We start from the raw sequence: 19,044 nt of genomic DNA, 5'->3' as shown, positions 1-19,044 counted from the left end.
CCTTGGTGGGAGGAGCACTTGGCAACTACAGTGAAGGAGGTATTGGCTCCTCCAGGCTGCAGCAGCGGTACATCTGTTAACTTTTTGGAGGAAGTGCTGTGGGGGGGGGCAGGAATTTAGGATTTCATGGATCCCAACAAACTTTGGGAACAATGGAGGGGACGCCCATTGTTCCTGAAGTCCACTAAATTGGGGTCCATTAAATTGAGGGTTTACTGTATAACCTTTGTTAGGATGAACTTACACAATAAGTTCCAAAACTAAAACCCTCACAGATCCTGCCTACAAATTGTTTCCCCTTGCTTGGGATGAAGATTCCAGATAGTTTCCCTAAATTTACTTGAAAGTAATTCCAAGCCTCATCCACATTCACATGTTGACTTCAGTCCATTCAGCTTCCCTAACTAATTCCCTTAACTTTTCAACGCCTTTTTAATATCAAGGTCCATAGATGCAGATGTACTTTTAATTTACACTGCATTAACTCATGATCACTCACAACAAAATTATTCTCTAAGTAATTCTCACTACTTACCAATACTAATTTTAAAATAGTACTCCCTCTTCTCAGTTCAGTGACTATTTGGGGAGAATCTAGGTTGGCCATCCCATCCAGGAATATCCAGGCTTTATCATTATTTGTAACATATGTCTTCTAATGTGTATCTGGGAAATTAAATTATCTTCTAATCAAACAATTCTCTGTATTCTTTATTTCATTACCAACATCAAAGAAGTCTCTGTGGATAACCAATTCAGATCCTCAGAGGGGTAAGCAGCTTCACAAAAAAACAAGCAGTCCTGTAGCATCTTAAAGACTATCCACCAATTCTAACTTTTTTACTGTCCACTTCACCATTGGTATGCAATATTACTTGTCCACCACGTGTACTTTGAGCTCTCATTTATCACCATCATTGGCAACCATGGGCTCCGAGAACATTAGTGTCTGACGCCTCCCTCACTATTTCCTTCCCTCTTCCCTGTCCAGTGTGGAGTGGCTTAGTTTCTGTAGACTAGCTCTCCTTCCTGAACAGTACATATCCTTCAATACGTGTATTCCAGGCCAGACTACTGTTCCACAATCTTTTCATTACCCTTATAATACCTGGTTTCATTTCCTGTGCCAGTAATTCTAGTTCCTGCATTCTGTTGCCAGGGCCCTTGCATTGATGTAAACACATCTTAGTTGTTTCTGTTTGGCTTCACCCAGATTTCTTGCCCAATTAGGTACAGTCATGTTATTGACAGTATTGCCCACATGACAGTTATCATCAGTGGTACCAGAAATTTCTTTCCTCTTGTTGGCCACTCTGCTGTGTCTTGTGCTACCTGATTTCCCTCCCACTCCCTATTCAAGTCAGGGTTGGAGATTACCTGAGACTCTCTCAACAACTTCCCCTGAATACCTAGTTTAAAGACTTCTTAAATGAGTTGTGCCATCCGCCATCCCTGAATTCTATTTCCCTCCCTAATTAGGTGGAGTCCATCCCACGAGATCAGTCCTCCGTCTGTGAATTCCTCCCAGTAGTTAAAGATCCTAAATCCTTCCATATAGCACCACGGCCTTGAACCATCTATATTGATTGTTATAATCTTGCCTCACCTTCACTCTCCTCTTCTAAAGATAGAGAGAATCCCACCTGAACACCCAGTTCTTATATGGACAAAGGCTCAATGATCTTGTCTTCAAACAAGCTTGAATCCCCGTAGGGACCCAGGCATTACTTTATTCCCGTTCGTATATTTCCATGTGTGTACATGCTTTACCACAGAAAATCTGAGTCCCTTCACCACATATCAGACAAATGGGCACACAGAGCTCACTGTTATCTGCAAAGCACAGACAACACAGTCTGTACAATCAGATATTGACAGGTCTGAGTCAGGTTTTGGCCTGATATGTATATTTTAAGAGCTTGAAAAGTTCCACCAATTTCATTTGAAAGAACGCAGAAGCAGAAGTGAGAATCCTGCAGATGTCATTCTTAGAGAAGCAAACATTTGCATTATTGTAAGGTAAACTGCAGCATTTTCCAGTCCTTAGAAGTACTGGAAATATTCACACGGGAAAGTGGGAAATGGTTCCTTTTTATGTTTTCTCAATACGTGATTTTCTCCGAATTTATAAATGTCCCTATAAAAATAGTAACAACAACAACAACAACAAAATCATCACACCTGAAGACCTTGTCCATCCACAGTAACAGAATTTGCTCTTTGCATCTTGGTCCTTTCTCCCAATTTGTTCATTTGCTGAGGGCAGCTCTTTTCCTTTTTCACAGTTGCTTGTCTTTCCTAGAAGAAAAGTATAAAAAGGCATTTTGACACGGTATACAGTATTACTCTAGCTGATATACTGCACCCACATTCAATTTTTTCCTTGAGAGACAACTTTTCAGATACTTCTGTCACGACGCAATCACGCACGAGCTGATGGAAAATAGATGGGAATGGTGGCCAAATTAATTAAAGCGTCACTGATGAGGAGGGTCTAAGACCCCCCTGGGGTTCCCAGGACCCGATCCTGACCCTGCTGCGACCCCCAGGCGTTAGGAGACACATCACCCCGGGGGTATGCACGTGACCCCACCTAAGGCCACTCAGTGAGGAGGAGCTAGCGGAGAGAGAGAGAGATCGGGACAAGAGAAGGGTGAACAAACAAAAGTACTGTTTTTATTGAATACACACTATATGTTAATAACAACTATCTATTTAGAACAACTAGCTATCTATATTACCCTATACTATACTAGGCTATACTATACTACTATATTACGCTATGCTATGCTATACTGTGTACATATATACAGATATACATAGATTAAGAATGTGCTCAGCTTCTCAAGCTGCCTAAAAGGACGGGCAGGGGCGCTACTCCCTGCTACAATCCTTGGGCCCGGCTGGTGTCAGGGAGACTACGCTATGACACCGGCCTATCTCCGAAGAGAAGCCGGTAGGTAGTACCACTTCCTACCACAACTAATTAGAAGCAAGCGAATTTGAGCAATAGGGATGGGATAAGGTAATCGATTGTTTTTATATATTACCTATCTATGTAATAATTGACTATACTAGTTAACTATCTTAATACTAACAATACTAACTAATAGTTAATACTAACAATATTATCTAATAATTATACATACTTAACATAACATTGGTGTGTGTATATATTTTACAGAAGGAACCTGGCCTGAGCCTTTAGGCTCGGCCCTATGTAAAGTTAGATAGTCAAGACTGGTGGTTTTTATTACGGGTAAATAGTCAAGTTCAGTAGTTACTTTATGGTAAGTGGTCGAGTCCGGTGATGGTCACATTTGGGTAGGTGCACTTATCGGTAATGAAGCAGCCGGTGTTGAACAGTCAAGATGGCGGCACAGATGGTAATGCTGGCAAGATGGTGAAGCTGCCGGTGTGATGGCAGCCTTGGGGTTCAGTGGCTGGGTACGCAGTACCCACCGCCTGGCGGTGGCAGGCCAGTTCAGCACCCAGCCACGTCCCCGCTGAGGCAGCTTGTGTGCACTGGCGTCTCGCCACTTGGGTGAGCTGGTACCTTTTTGGGAGCATTGGCAGCTGAGGCTGGTGAGCGCTGCAGATGACATGGCGGCAAGAAATCTTGCGCCTCAGGTGGTGAAGGCGGCACTCTGGGCTGCTGATACAGCAGTGGTGTGGCAGTGCTGTCAGTGATTTCAGTCAGGTGGACACTGCTATGCAGCCACACCAAGAGTGATTCAGCTCAGCTCTGTGCAGCCACACCTTTCTGCTGTCAGCCCCCTACTGGAGTGAGTGAGTCCCCCAGGGAGAGCCCTGAGCTCTACTTATATAGAGCAGTCTCATGAATCATTCATGACATGATTATCATATTTGTGCAGTTTTCAACAAGGTCCTCTGATTCAGGGAAGGTTCTGGAAACTCCAGGTGTCACCCAATCAAAGGCCTCTGATTCAAATACCTGTTTATGAGTTCAGGTTACCGGGGGGAAACCAACTGACAAAAAGTGACTGTTGATGCTGCTGCTAAATGGCAGCCTATGGAACTTTGGATTTTTCATGTGCCTGCATGATGTTATATAGCCAAGGGCTTGCTTTCCCTGGCCCACAGGGATGATAATGCCCAGGGGATAAAAATCCCTGACAACTTCATTAGTGAAAATGAGATCTTAGTCAAGTCACTAGGTAATGTTTGTCCATTTCACACAGCATCTATTTATGTACCTAGACTTACCAGACAGGTTAAGCAATAGATAGATGACAACTGCCCACCCACAAAACAGATGGAATGGTGTGAAAGATAGTCTGACATTGTATTATCCCCATTTGCCAGGTTTGGGCTCTCTAAACACATAAAATCCTAACAATTCAAAATGAAAATTCTTTAATCTCTATAAAATTATTTCCAAAGTAGAATGGACAGGTTTTTAAAGGCACTTTCCTTGGGTACTGGCAACATATAATCATATCACGTACTGTAGTAAACCCAACTAAACATATTTAAGAACAATATCTGCAAATTAACTTTAATAAGAGAAATTTTAGGGACTAAGAAAACTATAGAGATCACAGAAGGTTGCAAAGCTACATTAGACTTTTAAGAGGTTGGCAACTTCTGATAATATTGATGCCTGAGGCATATGGGTGGGTGAATGGCAGAGAAAATACAACTCTTAAGCAAGTGAAATACTGAGAGATTTGGCAACCAGATTTTCAACTGTTCATTAACTAGTTTCTCCAAATTTTGGGATAGGATTAAAACTAAAAAGAGACAGAATCCTGGGTGTTTTCTGTATTATTCTTTAGTTTTTCGGTTTAGAAAACAGGTCCAACATGTCCTTTTCCACATGTTCACAAAATACCATGTAAAATGATATGGCAGATCTTGATTACTTAAAATCTATGTCTCCAATCTGGGGCTGTGCTCCATTAACTTTACATCACTTCAGACATGCAAAGGGACTTTAAGCAAGCCAGGGCATTAGATTGGAACAAAACTACCGCAGCAGGGAACCACATGAAGGGCACTTTTGTGCCAATGCCCCCACTATCCCTCAAATGCACTCACTAAGCGATGTATTAAATGCCACACTTTTTGCTCTGTACTGGGACAAATCAATCCCTGGTGTACTTTCAATAAAACCCAATGGGATTTCACTGCAATTATTTTGTTCCACTCTTTCTGAAGCAGTTCAAACTAATTAGTAAGAGATTTTGACACAGATTCTCTGACATAACTGACAGGCTTTCTGCCTAACACAATGCCTGCACAGAACTATTGGTATTGGCACTTAGGAAGAGTGCACCAGTAGCTTTATAACATTATTGTGGCCCCCAAATCAGGGATTGGGCAAGAGGCATACTTGCCCTGGCAGAAGTTAGTGCTCTTAGTTGCCTCAGGATGCTCTAAGTTGTACCTAACTGCCTATGGCCATAAAGAGACCTTTCCAGCAGCCAGAAATAGTTAAGAGTACAGGAGCTATATGACTTCCATAGAAGCCTACAGCTGGCTATCACAAAACAAATATGACACTCTAATCTTTATTTTCCCTACAAATGGGGAATCTTGAAGAGGCCAATTAAGTTGGCCATTTGGATACCTTACAATACGGTGCCAGAACAATAGAATTATAGCAGGCTGGGGAGGGGCTCCCTGGAGACTGCCCAGGTTCTATTGTTTACTTGCTTTTCTCCCCCAATTAGTGGCAGTTGGTGGGAGCTTTCTGAGGCAACTGCACAGAGACAAAAGATTGGCTCCTCTTTTTCCCTTCCTACTGTGAGAGAGAAGGAGCTGTCTGGAAAGAGGGACAGTACGTTGGGCAGCGTGGGATATTCAGCTCTATGGGCTAAGTCTCCAGGCGTCTATTATCCCTTCATGGGACTTACTATCTGCTCCTCTTTCTGAGGCATTTTGTTCTGATGTAAGCCAAGCTTTGAGAATGGTACATCTCCTCCTCTGCAAGACTATCTCTATTACCCTCATTGTCTGGGTGTAGCAGGTTTCCTCCTGTTCACCATTCCTCTGTAATAAGTTCCCTCTTTTAAATCTCCTCCTCCTGGCTGAACAAACCTTCCAGGTGCATTTTACTGAGCATGGAACATGTGCAGAAGAGACTGTTAGTCTCGTCCATACTAGTGTGAGGGCATGATTCTTCACAGGGCCCAAGAACATGGCCCATAACTTAGTTGTTTTAAATATAAAGGTAAATTTAAGGCTTATTCAAGGGACAGGCTAACAGTGTGGGCATGGCATTATACACACTTCCCTGAACAGCCCTTGCAATAAAGCTCAGCACTGACCTGCAAAACACAAAGGCTGTGTCTACACTAGAGGTTTGTTGCCAGAAGGGGCCTTTTTAGACTGTCAACAGAGAGGACATCTGGTTTCCAGCCAGCCCTTTGTAGAGCTGCCATTCTGCTTTCTGGCACTAGAGGGCAGTGCAGTCTGGCAGTTCTCTGTTGACAGAGTAAGTTGTGGGTAGATGCGATCTGTTGACAGAGGTTCTGTCACGATTTCCCTGTCGATAGTAACTTCTGTTGACAGATGCTTCTAGTGTAGACATAGCCATACATGCTGTCTGGGTCTACACGGTGCGGCTTTCCTAGCAGATCCATGCAAATGATCAGCTTTGAAATTGCAGGGCCACATCCACATGGCCCGTTTAGTGCTGACACACCCCTCTGCCAAGACCAAGCTCTCGTGTAGCTATGCTAATGAGGGGCAGGACCATGCTAACGAGCAGCCATTTACAATTTTGAGGCTGCTCATTAACATGGATCTGCCAGGAAAGCCACACCATGTAGACCCAGCCTTTCCATTTTGTTCTGAGACTACCAACAAGACATTTTTTAAAATTATTTTTCACAAATTGGGATTGGGATGAAACCACCTAGCTGATTTTCATTTTTTATCTAACACAAAATTTGATTATTCAGGTGCACATTACACTAATCCACTGTGCCACTCACTAGTATTTTTAAATGGGAAATCTGTTTGTGCTATCAGCAAAGAGAAAACTTCAGATATTAAAACAAATTCTACAAAAACCCCAAACATTCCACATGCCATACAATAATTATCAAGAAAAAACATTCAAGTTACATAGGATTTTGTAATATCAGGATGCAAAAGATCAAGTATGGGTACTGAGGTTGCAGTTTTTTCAAATCTCAGATCTTTCATGGCTGACATAGAAAAATGGTTTAAGGACAGAAATCAGGGGATTGGGAAGACTTCAAAACCTGAATAGTGTTAAACTGAGCAGCATATTGTACAGTAACTCCGAGAATACTGAAGATAAGGAAAAGGGATAAAACCCAATATATAAATGGGGAAATAATTTTTAAAAAAGAAAAATAAGTTATTTTAAAATAGGTCTATTCCCAATGTGTACTATTAAAAAAATCACTTTTTACACTGTGATGTTTCTCAGAGAAAAAGTATTTTTACATTGCAGACAACAGCCTTAACAAAAGGGATGTTTACCACAATGCCCAAACCTGCTATTATTGATCATTCACAAACTAGAAGCAGCAAGTGATGATTACCTCAAGAACAGTTGTTGTTTTTTTTAAATCTCAGCATGAAACACAGGTAATAGCAAAGCCCCTCAGTCTACATTATGGCTGATACTTCCCTTTCTAGCACATCCTTTATCCACCCTTTATTACTTGTCCTTTAAACGAGAATACAATTTGCCTAACTGCACAAGAAAGTTCTCCTGCACAGCATAATAAATAAAAAAAAAAAAATCTACATACACTGGAAGCAGAGAAAAAAAAATCCTATAGGCTTTAAGAGATATATGAGTTTTCGATAGCACATGTATACCCTACAGACTATAATGGAAAATGTGTATTACTACCATAGAATTCTATTAGATGTTATGGAAATCTACAGAACAGAGATACGTATTCCAGTCTATTGTTTTACTGTGATTTCTAAAAGAAAATTTATTTTGTATTATCATTTGCAGGACTTTCCCACAAAGGACTGCTTCAGTGCATCAAGTATCTGCTTCAGAAATGGTGTTGCAATACATCCAAATGCAATTCTAAACATCTCAAATGTACAGAATGAAAAACAACAGTTCTATTACAAGGCACCTGCTCTCACTTTTCCAAGTGATGGTGGGGGCCATGCTGCTGGAAAAGGAATGTATGGGTGGAAATAGAAGAAGTGGCATACTGTAGTGTGCTCAGGATCATGAATTGTCTTATCTTGGTCCAGGGAGTACACAGGCTAGCCTGAATGCAGCACTCTCTTTACTTTCTGCCATCTATCTTAGGTGCATGTAGGATACCAGAGTATGTGCCAGAAGGGTCTCCTCTCTGCAAAGTTTTTGGGAGGGGCAAATAAGGGATGGCCCACACTCTGGCTGCTAGGAAGAGTTTTATGTGCGTTGCACCAATGCAGATTTGGCCCATAGTGTATATGCATTTGTACTATGAACAACATCTTGACCATTTACTATATTTTTGCATTAATACAAATACAGAAGATAATTTACATTTCACGGCCAAATGTCTTCACTCCAACACTGATGTTTTGTTTCTCTCTCTCAAAGAGCATCTAAATGAAGGCTCTTTCCTAATTACAATTAAAAAAGGATCTTTTTTAAGAACTGGGATATATCACTATGATATTCAAAGCTTTACCAGAAACAAAGAGTAGACTTTTAAAGAGATAATAACAATTTAAAAAAATAATTTCTGCACAGTGGTATGCAACTTCTAAATGAATGTTAGCAAAGCTGTCACTTAAAATAACTGCAATTGCAAAATGCAGTCATTTATTTTCAAGGCAGGAGGCATTTATATGTCATCAATGTCCCAGTCAATGTTTTTTATTAGGACATTCAGAATGAATGAGGTGGATATTAATTATTTTGTCTGATGGACAAGGGTGAAGTTGAGTAAATTACTCAATGTAGCACTTTGAAAGGTTAATGCACATTTTGATGGCTTAAGGAATCAATTTGTTCAGTTCTTCTGTCCATTTCTGCAGTTTGATAATAGTATAAACAGACCAAGTTAACACCAAGAGAGTATTCCAATTCTACCTATATTCTTCTACTTCTTAGGCCCCACTGTCTCACACTATCCATTGGCTGTTAAATAGGATAGAATTTGGATCACTCAGTATCACTCCAAGGAGTCTCTGTTCAGTACCAGGAAGCAATGCCTCCAGAATGTTCCTATCCCCTGCTGAAACAGTTACAGAGAAAGAACCAGAAAACTGAGATAAGGCTTTTTAAATAACAAACCAGCCATCCATAATGAAACCACTAGGCCAGCCCCAAAATGTACTGTATTGCAAGAAGAATGTTGCAATATCATGACCCTTCTACAGTTGTGGATATGTGGACGCCTCTATATACGCACCTCAGGGAGTGAAACTCCTAAAGTGGTTAGAGTCTGTTGGAAAAAAAAGAAATTTCTGCTAAAACATTAGAACAATTTGGTGAAAGGAGAGGGGGCAGAAGGAGACGGATGCTCACTAAAAGGAATTTTAAATTACAACAGTCATGCTGAATAAGCCATCAACAAACAAGTGAGCTAATTTATTCCCATCTTTGACACTCTTTCACCAAAGCATATTCTCACAGCAGTATGGCTGACACAAAACATGATTTGTATTTCTGAAAATGAGGCTGGGAACATTTGGATACAGATTAAGCAGTTTAAAGAGACACTTTTTGCTTTTTAAAAACATTTTCTTCTTTTCTTTGTTCTTTTAATTCTTTGAATCCTAGTTCAATATTAGGAGCTTCTGATATATGGCCTTTTCTACCAACTGGTTAACAGTACACATATGTAGAAAAAAATTCTGTCCTTTGACATGCAAAAGATATACACTTCCACACCTTTTAAAAATGAAATTGTGACACACACAAATACCTTGTGTTACCACATAGCATTTCTCACAGGCACACCGGCCAGGAGGGATAGCAATGGAACATGGTACCGTTCAACATTAGTAGTCCAGGAAGCTGAAGTGTAATTGTCCAATTCTACACTCTGGTGCTGAATGCGAAATTCATCTTGTGCAAAGGGGCCAGCTCAAGCCCTGTGTACCACTTATGCCATATTCTGAAGGCTTAATGGGATGTGAAGAGTACATACAGCTTGTACAGTACATGGAAACGGGCGTAAATTTCACCTTACTAGAAAAGAACAAAGGCCAGCTCTATCTACTCACACTAGGGTGTGCATTAAACTGAGATAATGGATTCATGGGCATCTGATTTTCATGAATCTTCAGGAGCAGATCACTAACTAATTCAGGAAAAGCTTTCTCTGGACCACAAGCATGTTGGAACCCAGACTAATGAGGGTCAAGGAAACCTGAGTCACCCACTCACTGTGGCTACGTCTACACGTGCACCCAACTTCGAAATAGTTTATTTCGATGTTGCGACATCGAAATAGGCTATTTCGACGAATAACGTCTACACGTCCTCCAGGGCTGGCAACGTCGATGTTCAACTTCGACGTTGCTCAGCCCAACATCGAAATAGGCACAGCGAGGGAACGTCTACACGCCAAAGTAGCACACATCGAAATAAGGGAGCCAGGCACAGCTGCAGACAGGGTCACGGGGCGGACTCAACAGCAAGTCGCTCCCTTAAAGGGCCCCTCCCAGACACACTTTCATTAAACAGTGCAAGATACACAGAGCCAACAACTAGTTGCAGACCCTGTATATGCAGCACGGACCCCCAGCTGCAGCAGCAGCAGCCAGAAGCCCTGGGCTAAGGGCTGCTGCCCACGGTGACCACAGAGCCCCGCAAGGGCTGGAGAGAGAGTATCTCTCAACCCCCCAGCTGATGGCCGCCATGGAGGACCCCGCTATTTCGATGTTGAGGGACGCGGATCGTCTACACGTCCCTACTTCGATGTTGAACGTCGAAGTAGGGCGCTATTCCCATCCCCTCATGGGGTTAGCGACTTCGACGTCTCACCGCCTAACGTCGATTTCAACTTCGAAATAGCGCCCAACACGTGTAGACGTGACGGGCGCTATTTCGAAGTTACTGCCGCTACTTCGAAGTAGCGTGCACGTGTAGACGCAGCCTGTGAGACCAGTTTTATTACAGGCTTTTCAATAATATTACACAATCATGAAATATGAGCCAGATCAAGCATGGGGCATATACAAAAATTAAAAGCAGGCTTCTCTAATCTTGCCCTAGCTACCCTGTTTCTCAAGGGTCTAGCCAACAGCCTCAGATCAACTGGGTACATGGACATATTGACCCAACACTTACCCTTCGTTACATGCCTGCATTGAAGGCCTGGAGTGGGGACAGCCTTGGATCTGCTATGGAAGGTTTCCTTCAGCTGTCTGGTTATGTTAGGACTGGAAGAGATGTTAAGATGTCATCAAGTCCAGTCCTCTGCATTCATGGCAGGACCATGTACCACCTAGAGCAGCATTTCCCAAATTAATTTGGCCACAGAACACTTTTGGACTTGGAATATATTGGTGGAACACATACATGCTGGATGTGGGTGGAATGATGTGGAGGGTTTCATTCCAAAAAATTATTGCATATAATGCTCAAAATTTGCTTTAAAAGAGTTAGTTCTTTAGATGTCTTTTATTTTACAAAGAACAAAAAATAACAAGAGAAAATTATCTGAATGAACAACTCATGTCCTGATAGCAGGACAGTTAGCAATCCTACAAGTATAAAAATTAAGTACAACTCCCACCAAAATATCCCATCAAATACACCAGCCAAAAGAAGGATGGTTAGTGTCCTTCTTTTGTACAAAAATAGCAAGGAAAATGTTGTTCAAAAAATAAATGTCCTTCCTTGAAACATAAACATTTTTATGAAAACGAAATGCAAAACAAATTAGATATGGAAAAACATTTTTAATTATTTTTTGTAAATTTGTTATTTTTAAAGAAAACTACTGGAAAATAAAAGTAAGTAACATTTGTCAGCTTTTCAATGGGAAGAGTGTTTTTGCAACTTTTGATCACAAATCCACTTATTATTAAGAACAATGCTAGAGAGATGCATCCTTATATCAGGTGCAGCATCACAAGATTTTTCTGAACACGATTCATGCTGAAACCATTCAAATCTACTTTCATTGTTTTGGCACAAGTCACATAATAACTATACTATTATGAATGTGTTTTAAATATGAATATACCTATAACCTAAATACTAGTCAAATACCTTAGTATTTTTGATACACACGTAATTTCATATTTTAGAAGAAAAAATATCATTAGCATCAATATTTTTTCACAGAATATCTATTCACATTGAGCAGAACATCACTGTTCCACAGAATACAGTTTAGGAAATGCTGACCTAGATCATCCATGTTAAGTGTTTGTCTATGAGTCTTAGATAGGAGACTGCTTTGCAACAGGAGAGCAGCACAAAGCAACTGGGGTGTATTGGTGAACATGACACAAAAATAGCACAGAGAAAATGTTCTAAACAACATGCCTCTTAATTACTCTTTTCCTTGTACTTTAATGAGTGAGCTATTTTGAGAACATGGCTATCTGTGCTGAATAGGGGAGAGGGTGTCTCATTTTCTGTTAAGCATTTAGCTATGAAATTTTTAAAAAATAAAAAGTCCTGCTAAGATCACAGATTTTTTTTCTTCTGCGTTCATATTTCTGTACTATTGATACACTTCTTGAGTCTTTGACCTCAAAATCACAGTCACTCAAAGAATGCATCAATAGTAAGGCCTAAGACAGCCTGGCATATTACTTACATTTAAAATCTAAAATAAAACTATACCTTCTATTATAGAAGCTAATAACTTATGATTCTCTAAGAAAGCAGACACAAACAGAAAAGTAGATTTAAGATAACCACATATTAAAGTCTAATGGAAGATGATGTGCGAAATAGACTTAGGAATGGATAACAGTGATGGGGTGGGCAGGCAGCGAGGTATAATTCAAAATGATTGAACATCTGCCATTTCAGTTTATCAGGATCTTATTCATTTTAACATTGAACTGTGTTTGCAGTACAGATAATTAGTTGGAAAGATACATTCTTTCCTCTAGGGCAATTATTAATTTCAATCTGTCATCAAAGAAATGGAAAAGCTCGTACTGTAGATAAGAACACCATTGTATTTTGAATGTTTTAGATTTGCAGAGAACTGAACCTGAAATTTGACATGGTGTTTGCAATGAAAAAAAATGCTTCTCTCTGTATATTTATCTCACAGTTTCATTATATCACATTCAACACTATCTTGTGACACTTGTAATGCAAGGATATGCCAAATAATGCTTACTAGTGTAAATGAAAGATACTTAAATAAGGTGAAATTTAAACCCTCTTCAGAAGCCTTGAATGAATCCTAGGATCCTCTTAACATCTATTTTGAGTGTTTAATTTTACTTTAAATGTGTATAGGCCTTGAGCTGACTCTGCCAAGAATGAAAGTCACCCATACACTGTATCTGAGAAGAACAGATGGACAGTCTTAAGGTTAAGGAATAGCAATAGGATCCTGAAGAACTAATTCCTAATTGCATAAGACATTTGCTGTCATGCCAAGTCACTTTCCTGTGCATCAGTTTGTTCATCTGTAAAATGGAGATAATATTATCTACCTCACGGGAAGGCAGTGTGAGGCAAGTATTTATTCAGTAAGTTGTTATAATAAAAATAGCAGCAGCTTTCACAAGTTCAATTTATTTTCTCTAAATACTCAAAGAGAAAAATGATCTTGTACAGCATCAGCATTCTGAGGCACATCCTCCTGCCAGCACAATACAAAATACATTTAGTATAAAGTACATAATAAATGCGTGTCTCTGTCACTGTATCTTTACACAAAACATGGAAGAGACTCTCCAAATAATTTACCCAAGCAAAGGCAGATTTTTTTAGTTGAAAGCCAGTTGCCCTTTTCCCCAGTAAGGAGGAAATACCCAACTGTGTACCTTCACTTGATGGAAAAACAAAGCTGGTATTGGGTTCCATTACTGTTGAACAGAGACATAAATGACAGGAGGTAAGCCCACTCAAGCACTGAAAACCCCCAGTGCAGGACAGGACATGGTGCTGTTTGGAAGTATGCCCCTCCCAAGCTGCCATGGAGCTGGTGGGCTTGTGCCTCCCCACCCACACCACATGGCTTCTCTCAAACATAAAAGAAAGGCATCTGAATACTTCTTAGGAGGATCAGCCCTGTAAAACGAGAAGTGCAGAAAACAAGTTTCTCTGCCTCTCCTGCTATTTTAATTCTTTCACTTTCTGACACATCTTCATGTCAATCCACTTTTTGAAATTGGTTAGCTACTATGGAAACAATGATGTGTGTGGTTTCATAATTATCCAGTGTAAACTCAGTGTACATAATGGCTTATAATGTGTATCATTATTTGTAAATACAAATTTTGAATTATGGCTTTTTAGATCACATCTGTGTATTGCAGTAATTCTATGCAGTATCTCCAGTGAAGTAAATGAAGTCTCACCAGAGTGAAAGTGGTAAAAGTGACAGTAGAATCAGATTCATTATGTATTAATAATATTGTGTGATTTGGTTGTTATGCAAAGGGAAACATGATTTAGCATGGATAAATAGAAAATCTAATTATTCTATTATTTGTTTATGCTGATAGAATGGTAGGGCTCTGCGTTGATTAAATGAAACAGAGAGAAGACACCAAAATGGACAAGTCAAGACATCAGACAGCCTTACTCCTTTTCTGCTTCATATAAAAAGACATTTTTGTATAGAGAGGGCAGCTTTTCTTTCTTCCTGGAGACTCACTCATCCCATTCCAATACTCCATTTCTAACCTGGTTATCATCTAATTCTATTCTCATGCTAGGCTAGGATTCAATTGAGTTAAAGATTTTTAAACTCACTGCCAGTCAACTTTATCATGAACTTTCATTATGTGCATGTAATTAATTGGGTCCAATGAACAATATCACCACTGAGTTATAGACTTTTCCCCCCACCATATAATTAGAATATAATTACCCACAGGATATCAGAATGATGCAAAACCTTTCCTCTAAATGTGCCCTCATTAGGAAACAAGTCTCAATGTACATTTATTCAATCAGTGTGAATTAATTAAAACGTTACTGAAATAAAAGAAGATAGCAATAAAGTGCATCTGACATCTATTAAAAGACTATCACTTGAGATCTACATGCACAGTTTATAACTTAGCTCATTTAAGTCAAGCAAGAAACTTCATCAAACAATATACAATATGTACAGTAGACTGGAACTGTGACTATGGCTCATTTTAAAGTACACAAAATATGTCTATTTAAAATATTAAAAAATCACAAATGAGCCATGTGCAAAGCACTGGCTCTTTGTATGATATGGAATCATACAAAGTTTTCTGTGTATCTATGTGGTTGTCTTAAAGAATACACAGTGCCAATTCCCAAAATGTGTGTTTCTCATATTTTTCAGAAAGACATTTGCCTTCTGAATATATGGGCACAATCTGGTAGGCCTTATTTTAGATGTTTTGAAAGATACCTTGTATCTAAGGCTGTATCTACATTTGGTAATAAAGTCTAATTTGTTAAAGTTGACTTTGTAACACTAGATTTTATAAAGCCAAAGTTGAATGCCCACATCCGCTCATAAAGTCAACTTAGTGTGTCCCTACTAAATTGCCTAAATTTGACTGTGGGAGCAGTGGATGGTGGGCACCTATCCCATAGTTCCTGCAGCCCCATTGCATTTTGGCTTTCTGTGCCAGTGTCTTGTGGGAAAAAAGTCGACACAAGTGGTTACAGGTGTGTGATGTCATCATCCCATAGTGCATTGCTCTCAAATGGCCATTTTTCTGAAGCCTACCCCTGCATCAAGACGCTGTCATAACTGCTGCCATCAGAGCTGCCTACTGATATGCCAGTCTGCCTGGAGCACTGTAGCAGCTCAAGTACTGTCATTACTCAAGTAATTTCAGAGGAGACTACTTCTGACCCAAAAGTCTTTTCCCTGGTGAAGCCCATGACACCCATGTGCCACCTGCAGCTGGCGTAGATGTCAATGGAATCATCCATAATGACCTCATGGACCACTATCTTCACAAAGAAAGATGCAATTACATGTTCTCTATCTGCTTTGGCAGTGGGGTCTAGGTGGGTAGAGGATGGGAGGGCTGGGTTCTCTCCCCAGCGCTGGGAGGGCTTTCGTGTCTAGTAGTTAGAATGTTGGAAGTAGCCATTACATGGACATATCCAACATGAGGCCAGGAGCCCGTCAGATGTAGTAGTGACTCAAGTAGTTATTTCAAGACGCATTGTGGAATCCCAGAGTGCACAGATGTCTAGTGGTAGTGAGACTTGTCAGTTGGTCCCACTCAAGAATTATTTGCAGGGATTCCCTTGCCTCTTCTGGTAAAGAAGCCCTAGCTTGACTGCCTATATGGGAGAGGAAAGAAAGAGAGAGCAAGCCCACAAGCACCATGCCTTCAAATGAAATTGCCCCCTGAGCCACATGCTTTGGGAAGCAAGTTTGACCCTGCAGGAAGATCATAGGAAACTGTCTTTAACCAAATAACCTATCAGGTTGGGGTTACTTTTTAAAAAGGGACAGAAGACAACACTCTTCAGAATTTATCCAATGCAGAACAGGCCAGGGGCCAGAGGCAAATGTCCTGAAGCTCAGTTCCATCAGGGACCACTTGAAAACGTAACAGCCGCATGGCGCCTTGGGGATGGGGGGCATCCCTGTAAAATGTTCAGCACACAAAACAAGTTTCTTGGCTACTCCTGCTAAACCCGTGTGCAGGGAAGAAGCCCACTCAAGCACTGAAACCCTGTGCAGGGCAGGACATGTAGCTGTCTAGAAGCATGGTCCACACAGCCCAGCAGCCAAGTGGTGTGTGTGTGTGTCGGGGTGGGGTGGGGGGGGCAGGGCGGCAGCTGATTTTCACCCAGCACTGCAGAGCATCATTGGTGTTTACTCAGCACAGATTCATACACCCGCACAGAAATGAGGTATTGGATCTCCTGATGGCTCCATGCTGAGGCTCTTTTGCAACCCTGAGAACCCATGCTGGCCAGAAGGAAAATGAAGTCAAATTCATGGGCTTCCTGTTACCTACTTCCTGCTCACTTTGGCTGCGTCTACACGTGCACGCTACTTCGAAGTAGCGGCAGTAACTTCGAAATAGCGCCCGTCACGTCTACACGTGTTGGGCGCTATTTCGAAGTTGAAATCGACGTTAGGCGGCGAGACGTCGAAGTCACTAACCCCATGAGCGGATGGGAATAGCGCCCTACTTCGACGTTCAACATCGAAGTAGGGACGTGTAGACGATCCGCGTCCCGCAACATCGAAATAGCGGGGTCCTCCATGGCGGCCATCAGCTGGGGGGTTGAGAGATACTCTCTCTCCAGCCCTTGCGGGGCTCTGTGGTCACCGTGGGCAGCAGCCCTTAGCCCAGGGCTTCTGGCTGCTGCTGCTGCAGCTGGGGGTCCGTGCTGCATATACAGGGTCTGCAACTAGTTGTTGGCTCTGTGTATCTTGCACTGTTTAATGAAAGTGTGTCTGGGAGGGGCCCTTTAAGGGAGCGGCTTGCTGTTGAGTCCGCCCCGTGACCCTGTCTGCAGCTGTGCCTGGCTACCTTATTTCGATGTGTGCTACTTTGCCGTGTAGACGTTCCCTCGTTGTGCCTATTTCGATGTTGGGCTGAGCAACGTCGAAGTTGAACATCGACGTTGCCAGCCCTGGAGGACGTGTAGATGTTATTCATCGAAATAGCCTATTTCGATGTCGCAACATCGAAATAAGCTATTTCGAAGTTGGGTGCACGTGTAGACGTAGCCTTTGAGAGCAGCGGAGGTGAAAGTGGCCAGAATGGACGCATTTGGAGCTCTGTGGGATACCTCTGGAGGCCAATAAAATTGACCTAAAATAACAGTGTTTCCACTATAGCATTAATTCGCCCTTTTAAATTTGAACTTGGTGTGTATATAGCATTGCTCAGAGCAAAAGGCAAAATGTTCTTTACTCTAAAAACTTACTAATATTTGATTTTTTTCTGAACTTCCACCTATTTCTATCTCTACCAGAAGGACGGTGATGGTCAATCCACATAACTTATCAGAATATTTGCCCCCTTTCAACTCCACCCCCTCTCTCCCTCTCTTCCTCCATTTCCCTCACCATACAGCCAAACTTAATTGACTACTGCATTTGTTGCTTTTGTTTTCCAAAAACCATCTGCATTTGCAGCATTTGTACTGCATTTGTCGCTTTTGTTTTCCAAAAACCTTAGTGAAATTCTATTATATTTATACCTTCTATTATACCTTGAGTTGTCATTAAGTCCAGGCCCCTACACTGAGACAGGTCCTTCTTGTCAGAAACTCCCATGGGGGAAGAAAGGCAGGTGGTGGAGTGGATGTGATTATCACACCTCAAAGAACGTAAGTTACAGAAAAGGTAACTGTCTTGTCTTCATTGAATGCTGGTGCATGTCCACTCCACATTAAGTGATTCCAAGCAGTATCCACGGAGACAGGTAGGACTTCATGGATGCATCGATTGCAACACAGCTGTGCTGAACCCAAAGTTCCCTCTGGTGTGCTGGGTGATAGTATAATAAGATGTCAATGTATGGACCAAGGACCATCTTGCAGCCCTACAGATGTACGGGATTGGCACATGAGTCAGGAAGGACATCAACTATGCCTGTGCTCTGGTCAAATGTGCACAGACAATTAGTGGTAGTGCTACCTTTGCCAGCTTATAGCAGGCCCACATTTAAGAGGTGATCCAGTGGGAAACCCTCTCAGATGAGACTGGAAGGCCCTTTATCCTTTCAGCTGTAGCAACAAATAACTGCACTGACATACACAAGGGCTTGGTACTTTTCAGGTAAAAGGCCAAGGCCCTCCAGATGTCTAGGGTGTGTAACGTCACTCCTCTATCTAGTGACACTTGCAGAAGAACACAGGTAGGAATATGACCTGGTTCACATGAAAGAAAGAAGCCACCTTTGAAGGAAAGCCATGTGGGGTAACAGCTGAACCTCATCTTTATGGAAAAATATGTA

The 19,044-nt window shown here is 41.3% G+C and overlaps 1 protein-coding gene across 1 annotated transcript in view; it reads right to left on the bottom strand.

Moving 5' to 3' along the window:
• The window catches only part of DGKB (diacylglycerol kinase beta), a 481,053-nt gene that overhangs the window by 318,432 nt on the left and 143,577 nt on the right, over positions 1-19,044 (bottom strand). The window contains exons 13-14 of the mRNA XM_074986201.1: positions 9,378-9,410; positions 2,182-2,298 (exon numbers count right to left, since the gene is read on the bottom strand). Of these exons, the coding sequence (XP_074842302.1) occupies positions 2,182-2,298; positions 9,378-9,410 (150 nt within the window). The remainder of the gene's footprint in view (positions 1-2,181; positions 2,299-9,377; positions 9,411-19,044) is intronic.

This window comes from Carettochelys insculpta, chromosome 2 (assembly GCF_033958435.1).
Source record: "Carettochelys insculpta isolate YL-2023 chromosome 2, ASM3395843v1, whole genome shotgun sequence".
Lineage (NCBI taxonomy): Eukaryota > Metazoa > Chordata > Testudines > Carettochelyidae > Carettochelys > Carettochelys insculpta.
This window is presented reverse-complemented; position numbering and strand designations above follow the sequence as displayed.